This window comes from Natrix helvetica (assembly GCF_964273705.1).
Source record: "Natrix helvetica genome assembly, chromosome: Z".
NCBI lineage: Eukaryota > Metazoa > Chordata > Lepidosauria > Squamata > Natricidae > Natrix > Natrix helvetica.
Window position 1 is genome coordinate 49,159,183 of NC_138554.1, and position 9,076 is coordinate 49,168,258.

General features: G+C 40.4%; 1 protein-coding gene across 1 annotated transcript in view; it reads right to left on the reverse strand.

Moving 5' to 3' along the window:
• GRB7 (growth factor receptor bound protein 7) overlaps positions 1-9,076 on the reverse strand; it is a 56,890-nt gene that overhangs the window by 9,529 nt on the left and 38,285 nt on the right. Inside the window, exons 5-7 of the mRNA XM_081970635.1 lie at positions 3,604-3,684; positions 1,351-1,488; positions 426-536 (exon numbers count right to left, since the gene is read on the reverse strand). Of these exons, the coding sequence (XP_081826761.1) occupies positions 426-536; positions 1,351-1,488; positions 3,604-3,684 (330 nt within the window). The remainder of the gene's footprint in view (positions 1-425; positions 537-1,350; positions 1,489-3,603; positions 3,685-9,076) is intronic.

Here is a 9,076-nt window from a genome sequence, read left to right on the forward strand (position 1 = left end):
ATAGATACACAAACTGTGTAAAAAGAGTTTAAAAGCAAACCTTAAAATACTAAAAACAGAATGAAACATTAAAAGAAAATTATTATTATATATTTTCATGCCCCTTAGCTCAATTATTAATATGCTATTAATAATAGCATATTAATAAAATATAGTTACTTGAGAATTGAGAGTTAGATTAAGAACCCTCAAAATATTAATAAAAACTTTATAAACCACAACTTCCAAGAGAATCAAAGGTTAAAGTTAGAGTCATACATTGATTTACCAAATGGAGAACAATACTCATTGTGCCTTTTACCTGAACCTTAATATTTAATTCTATGGATATTTTAAATTAGCTTGATCATTTAAAATTAAAGTTAAAGAGAGATTAAAGGGATTAAAGGTGGAATGAACCCAAGATTAATTCTCACTTGTCTTACCTTGATACAAAAGCCATACTCGGTGGGTGTGTTATACTGTTTTTTGCCTTGGGTTATATAATAGATGACTGATTCATTTATGTCAAGACAATACTGTAAATGCCGGGGGTCCTAGAATAAGGGAGGCCAGAAAACGATTTTACTTCATACCAATTGAATCTGGGGTTCTAGACATATTCTGTATATTCTACCTATGTATGATTAGATATGGGCAAGAACTGAATTTAACATCTGATGCAAAAGTCAGAATCCTACTAAATTAAAAGATTTATTTTCTTCGTCCAGAAAAAAAGTAGCTTTCATAACTACTAAAAATAATAAAAAAAAGTTATGGACCAGAAGGACTATTGTTTAATTGTTTTGTGTAGTTCCTATCCCAGTTCCCTAAAAAGAAAATGTGCGCATGTCCATAACGCATACATTTTTAATTTCTGAACAGACACAGCATAGCAGTCAAGTAACATTCATGTCACCAGTTCCTTGAATTCACCAGTAGATTTTAGAAATGTGGGAATAATAATATTGAATATTTCAAACAGGGCTATAAGGATTACTGAGAAGCCATAGACCAAATATATCATTATCAAAGATGAAAGTTATTATGTATCTTATTTTACTTGGGCTTAAACATATTTTACCTTCAGTGAATTCTAGAAATCCATAACATTTGAGAAGATACTGTAGATTTTACTTCTATTAGTCTCTGATTTGTATGACAGTTTCCGCTTGGGCATACCAAGTCCCAGATCACTAGGTTCTGCTATCAAGCTTTACACAAATACTATTCTTCTAAATGTTGCTGGGGCCTAATCCCAATTGCTGTTTTCCTTTCTAGGAAAACTGTTGCAATACACTCTCAGAACTGCAAAACAAAAACCAAAAACCAAGGGTGTTCCTCCATTACATCTTGCACTCACAAACTTACTTTTGACATGCCTTTTGTTGAGAAATAGAGCCCAGAACGCCGCAGAGAAAAGTAAAATCTTTTCCAGGCTTTGCGCCCAACTTCCTTCAGATGCAGGAACCCTTGGATTTCAGGGCAGCTTCCTGAATTTAGAACATTCTGGAAAAAAAATGGAATTAAAGATTCAGGCTGTATTATAAATTTACTGGTAGTTTTCCTTGATAATGGCTCTAATTGCTTCGCTTTGAGTTGTGGGGAATTATGGGAGGAGGAAAAATTATAGCAGAAGTTCTGTGTTGCATGATTTAGATTCTTAGCATGCAGCTCTGGGAATGAAACCTTTCTAAAATACTGGTACCTGTTGACATTCTGTTGTTTGCTGAGCTTAGTTTTCTTCTTGTAAATGTTTCCTAACCAAACTAGGTAATATCACTGGTACTTTGACACAAGGGAGTCTGGTTTGTTTTATTTTATCCTTAAAACTTCTTAAAAGATGTTTTCATTGTCAAAAAAAACCTACAGTGGTAACTTGGTACTCATTGCTAATTCATTCTGGGTGGAGCATCAAGTACTAAAAATGATGAGTACCAAGCAAACCGTGTGACTTACCACATGACCCTTTGTTTTAACAGGAAGGAGTAGTGAGTTATGAGGTAGCCAATGGCAGCAAGTTCTACATTGTGTGTCAAATATCAGGAGAAAAATGAGCCCCCGGGCAAGATTTTCTCTTCAAAATGTACTGACTACCAAATTTAATGAGTTTTGAAGCAGTTGAATACCAAGGTTGGAATGTTATTTCATCAGGGATAGAGCAAAAAAATTTTTTTTTTTTTTTGAAAATCCAGGTGTTCACAATATGCATCCTCATGTGATCTCTGTTACTCATTTTGTGCCCAAAATCTGATAGCAGCAAGTCATTAGCTACTATTTAGTGGTCATATGGATTTTTGTGGACCACATATTGTAGCCCTAGGTTTTTCCAAGATTTGGTAATGGAGCAGAGGGGAAATTAAAGGGCAAAATGTATGTCTGAAGCCTCCTTTAATCTTTCAAACTCTCTCCAAACTCCCATAAATCACACCCCAGAGGCCAATAGGTATACTTAATTTTTAAATAAGTACCTTCCAGAAACAAAAAGCTGAACATCCAACCATAAAAGATTGACATAGTTTAAGTTCAAGTGATACTTTAAAAATGGAAAATATAAGAAGCAATAATATATTTAACACAGTATTAAGTATTGCAGAGTAATTTCTGGAAAATTCTTGTCCTTTATGAATTTGTCTACTGTTTTTAAAGCCATTCAAAATTAAGGCGACTCTTTTAAGTTAATTGCATGCTGTGTGGAGAAATACATTCACTTCTCTGGTTGGAATTTGTTGCCAATAAATAAACAACTTTTACAAGAAAAGATTTGAACAATTTATTCATATTGTGCAAAATTATAAAGATACACTACATTCCATCTGTTACCTTTCATGATAGGTAAATAACTAAGGCGATTTAACTTATATTGCTAATTTCTGGCTGTTTGCTGCCCAATATAAAGTGTCAGTAACTAGTTTCCATATCAAAGCATCCAAGATCTCTGTTTTCTCCTTTTGAATGAAAGGGGAACTGAAAAAACTCTGAATGAGTAAAGCAGGAATGACCCAAGTTCCCTTTTTGCATATCCCGGATTGCAAAGATTTTTTCTTGTAAATGTGTGACAAACTGTCAAAACAGACACTTGGTAGCATGATTTTAAAAGAAGGGGAAATGTTGCTGAAATGTCAAATGTCAAAATGTCTGTTTTACATAACCAAAGCCTCCAGAGCAAAAACAGTCAACCGAAGATGTGGACATCTCTCCTCAGTGATATCACCAAAAATCGCAATCACACCTCCTGTGATCTATATTTTAGCAGGCCTTTGGGATTTGAAGGTAGTCTTTATCTCATTCCCTCTTGAAAGTGAATATTTGTCTGAATAATTTATCCTCATTGTTGGGAATTTTATTGTGATTCTATCTACAGAATTCCTTTTTAATATTATTTTGATCTTATTACTGATCTATATAATCTTACCAGATCTATAAGCTATTCAGAGTCATCTATGACTGGGGCAATATTTAAGCCTAATAAATATAAATATGTGCATGCACACACAAACAGAAGCTTCTGGAGATACACACACACACAAACACATATATATGTTTATATATACATGTATGCATAAGTGTCAGCCCAGCACAAAACGATTACTTGTTTCTTAGGTAAAGGAAAAAGATAATTACCTGTATGAGTTCTAGGTGGGACATGCCTTTATTAGCTGCATCCTGACATCTGGAAACCATAACTTCTGGAAATATTGATTGCTATGATAGGGAAGAAAGGAAAGCATAATAAGTCATGCATTTGGATTGTCATATACTGTATCATGGTGTTCTTAGAATAGAATAGAATAGAATAACAGAGTTGGAAGGGACCTTTGAGGTCTTCTAGTCCAACCCCCTGCCTAGGCAGAAACCCTACACCACTTCAGACAAATAGTTATCAACATCTTCTAAAAACTTCCAGTGTTGGAGCATTTACAACTTCTGGAGGCAAGTTGTTCCACTGATTAATTGTTCTAACTGTCTGGAAATTTCTCCTCAGTTCTAAGTTGCTTCTCTCTTTGATTAGTTTCCACCCATTGCGTCTTGTTCTACCCTCAGGTGCCTTGGAGAATAGTTTGACTCCCTCTTCTTTGTGGCAACTCCTGAGATATTGGAACACTGCTGTCAGTCAGTGTTTCATTAAACTTGGCATACCCAGTTCCTGCAACCGTTCTTCATATGTTTTAGCCTCCAGTCCGCTAATCATCTTTGTTGCTCTTCTTTGCACTCTTTCTAGAGTTTCCACATCTTTTTTACACCATGGCAACCAAAACTGAATGCAGTATTCCAAGTGTGGCCTTACCAAGGCATTATAAAGTGGTATCAATACTTCACACGATCTTGATTCTATCCCTCTGTTATGTAGCCTTGAACTGTGTTGGCTTTTTTGGCAGCTGCTGCACACTGCTTGCTGGCTCATATTTAAATGGTTGTCCACTAGGACTCCAAGATCCCTCTCACAGTTACTACTATTGAGCAAGGTACCACAGATACTGTAGCTTGCATTTTGTTTTTCTTGCCTAAATGTAGAACCTTACTTTTTTCACCATTGAGTTTCATTTTATTAGATAGTGCCCAATTTTCAAGTTTGTCAAGATCCTTCTGTATCTTAAGCCTATCTTCTGTAGTGTTGGCTATTCCTACCAGCTTGGTGTTATCTGCAAATTTGATGAGTTCCCCATTTATTCCCTTGTCCAAATCATTGATGAATATGTTGAAAAGTACTGGGCTTAAAACAGAGCTTTGGGGTACTCCACTGCATACTTCCCTCCATGTAGATACAGTTCCATTGAGGACTACACGTTGAGTGTGGTTGGTCAGCCAGTTACAAATCTATCTGGTGGTGATGCTGTCTAACCTACATTTTTCTCTAGTAGTAGGTTATGGTTAGGGATGGGTTTCAAATTTTTTTAGAACCTCTTCTGTAGGTGTGGCCTGCTTTGTGGGAGTGGCTTTGCCAGCCATGTGACTGGGTGGGAGTGGCTTGCTGGCCATGTGGCCGAGTAGGAGTGGCTTGGCAGTCATGTGACCGGGTGAGAGTGGCTTGCCAGCCTTGTGACTTGGCAGTCATGTGCTGAACTACTTGTTCTTTGTTTTGTGTACACAAACATAAAGTACAATCAGTGCAACTGTTAACTCTTTATACTGTATATAATCTCTGAAAATGTAAAAGAGAAAAAACATAGGACTCCCCAGTCTGTCAGCTTCTTCAACTTCCCTCCACCCTCAAAATCCAGGGCCAATAAATTATATTCCAATCCTACACAACAGAAACAACCCCTCTCCAAACACACACACACACACACACACACACACACACACACACACTGTTTCCATTTCTTTGAAGGATTTTTCAGCACCTGTCCCTGCATAAAGAGGTTCACAGAAAGATAATCAATTTGTTATTGGATTTGGAAGTACTTAGAAGTAGCAAAAGTTCTCACTGCTTTCCAGTGTCTCAAAAGCCTATCATAAAGGCGAGAGTCCATCCTTCTGCTTCTCAGTGCAGAAATCCCTAATATGTTCCAGTCCCAAAAGCATCACTTGGAAGCAGAAACAGCCAAGAGTAGTCACTGCTATATAAGGTTTCTGTACTGCTATGAGCTATACAATTTAAAGTTTCTGCACACTGCTATCAAGCAATTTAAGCAGGAATATACCTCTGAGTAAACAGGTATTTTGCTTATGGCGTTTGTACTTTACTGCAACAAGCAAGCACTCACCCTCTAAATAAGTTAGACAGTTGTAATATTAAAACTTGATAAGTGTTCTTAACAAGAAATTCACAATGGTAGCATCACACATACATTCCCAAAAAACTTATGATATTAGCACACAACCACCTGCTTTGCAGTTCTTGTCTTCTTAACTGATGGGAGACTGAAACCCAATAAATATATCTCCAATAAAAAAGAATAGTATGTCGGAGTACTGAAAAACTCAGCCAAATGGGAAAATCCAAAGAAAAAAATATTGGACTTCCTGCTAAGAAGTAACAATTTATATATAGTATGCACAATTCTTTTAGTTAAATTATTGCTGGACAATTTATAATAGTTGCATCACAATATTATTCTAAGATATTTGCCACTACTACCCTACTTCCTAGATATTCACTATTGTCCCCCCCTCCCAAGATTTAAGGGCATGTGAAACAGTTTTGATGAAAGTTGCATGATATGAAACTTCTCTCCTTTGAAATAATGTTTGGTTTTAATTCTCCAATGAATCAAAAGGAATGTTTTATGCTTCCTTGTTACACAGCATTTGCTTTAGCTTTCCATAGCTCTCCCCAAAACCAACCAAGGAAGATAAAAACCACAGAAGCCTAAAACTGTTGTGCACTGCTTTGCACTAAATTATCTGTATAGTAAGCCAAAAATAGTTTAAGATTATAATTAGCCCACCTGTTTCCCCCATTAACATTCAAATATATTTTCAAATATATTTTTCTTGTTCAGAGATTGCATGAGAGATTTCCCAGTACTTGCAAAATATCACATTACATCCACATAAAGGGAGCAGCAACTCCTCTGTGAATGGGGGTGGTGGTGGTGTCAGCTTCTCTCTGCCATTTAAAGGCTGTAGCAGGGAGAATCCCAACTTTTTTCCTCTCCCTCCATTCACAGAGAAGCTGCGGCTCCCTTTATGCTCCCCCTGGCCCCCTCCCTCCCAGGGGTCGAAGCACTGAAAAGGACAGGCAGGCTGCCACAGCTTTACTGAAAAGACATTTCTGAGAAGAGAAACTTCTCGGGTCCGGCTGCACCTGAGCTGGTGGAGCCCCCATGCGATCGGAGCAACCACGCAGTTCACCTGCACTAGCTGTCTCCCTGGTGACGGGCGGGCAGTTTCGGGAGCACAACCAGCTCGGGTGCAGCTGGACCGGAGAAGTTTCTCTTCTCAGAAATGTCTCCTCAATGCAGCTGTGGCAGCCTGCCTGTCCCTTTCAAATGCTTCGACCTCCGGGAGGGAGCGGGGCGGGGGGGGGCATAAAGGGAGCTGCAGCTCCTCTGTTAATGGGGGGGGGGGGAGTTCGGCTTCTCTCTACCATTTAAAGGCTATAGCAGGGAGAATCCCAACTTTTTTCCTCTCCCTCCATTCAGAGCGGAACTGCTCCAGCCTCTCCCCCCCCACACACACACACGTTGCCCAGTAATCCTAACTTTTGCATTCTTATCCATGCTCTCCTCGGCTCCTCACAACTGCAATAGATGTCCAGAATCGGCTTTTGGGGCTAATGGGGGCTTGGGTTTCCAGCCCCCGCCGCTTCTGGACCTTTATTGTAGTTGCGAGGAGCCGAGGAGAGCGCGGAGAAGAGCGCAAAGGTTCGTGGTGCTCCAGGAAGCCTCCCTGGACATCCCAGCAGCAGCCCCAAGTGCGCCGATCTCTGCATTTTTCACATCAGGGCGTGCTGCAAAGGGGGGGAGTGAAGACCTTTTCCAGCCGGCGCAAAGGAGTTCCCCGGACTTGCTTTGCTGAGCACGGGCCCGCACCTCCATCACCACCAATCTGGAAAAGATCTTCATTCCCTCTCTTTTGCAGCATGTCCCGATGCAAAAAACACCAAGGCCTTGCAAGATCCCCGAACTTGTCAAAGACGCCAGCTGCGCCACGTAAGCTCCTGTCGCCATCCCCACCCCTGTGCCCGTGCTTTCTGGCGGCCAGGCATCTTAGGCAAGTCTGGGGACCTTGCAAAGGTCTTGCGAGGTCCCCAAACTTGTCAAAGATGCCAGCCACGCCGCGTAAGCTCCCGCCGCCATCCCCACCCCCGCGCTTTCTGGCGGCCCTGCAGCCCTGTGTTATAAGCGAGCCCAGGATCCTTGCAAGGCCGCAAAAGGTCACTGGACTCGCTTATAGTGCAGAGCTGCGGCAGCCCCCCATCCCGCCCCATGCTTAGTTGCAGCTTACTTACCTCCTCGGAGTCGGCAGCCAACAATAGAGAGCCAAGCAGGAAAAAAGGTAAGTGGGTTTAGATAGGGCTCTTAGAGGCGGGTGGGGTGATTGGTGAGGTAGCCAATCAGTGAGTGGTGGGCGGGGCTAGGATAGTGCGGACGGGTGGGGGGAGCAAGCAATCGAGCGGCTTCCAGACGGGCGGGGGTGAGTGAGCGAGCGACAGGGCCAGGGCAGGCGTTCCGGAACTTACTTCCGGGTCCACCGGTGGAACTTCTAACCGATTCGGTAGATTTGATGAACCGGTTCTACCAAACCGGTGCGAACCAGTAGGAATCCACCTCTGCTTATGGTCTACTTTATCAAATGCCTTACTGAAGTGCAAGCAATTGACAGCATTCCTCTGGTGACTAATTTTCACTTTGTCAAAGAATGCAATAAGATTAGTCTGCCATGACCTTAAACATACTGTTTTAATACCAAAGGGAAAAAGTGGTATGAGTGCTATAATGTGGATTTATTTTAGGCTTTTTAAAAACAGTTTATTGTGCTTATATTTGAATGAAACCCCTACTAAAATTGTAAAGTTTGGCTTTCAAGTTTCCACAAATGTTATTTTATATTTGCTCTTTTGGGGGGAATTGGGTATTTTGGGGTCAATATTGATTCCTGTTGTCTACCTGGACTAGAAGGGACGCGGTAGCTCAGTGGCTAAGATGCTGAGCTTGTCAATCAGAAAGGTCGGCAGTTTGGTGGTTCAAATCCCTAGTGCCATGTAACGGGAGTGAGCTCCCGTTACTTGTCCCAGCTTCTGTCAACCTAGCAGTTCAAAAGCATGTAAAAATGAAAGTAGAAAAATAGGAAACACTTTTGATGGGAAGGTAACAGCATTCCGTGCATCTTTGGCGTTTAGTGATGTTGGCCATATGACCACAGAGACGACTTTGGACAGTGCTGGCTCTAGCTTTGAAATGAAGATGAGCATCACCCCTAAAGTTGGGAATGACTAGCAGATATGTGCGAGGGGAACCTTACCTTTACTTGGACTGGTCCCTTCAATTTTTTTGCCATTTTTTTAGAAGTAATTTCTTTGTATTTTAATAGCATGGAACCTCACTTTGGGGGAGAAGATAAATACATTTGCTGGAATATAGTACACATGTTGCTTGTATTATTATCCCATCTTTGCTTTAGTAGTGAAATAGTTTTCAGTTTCTGTACT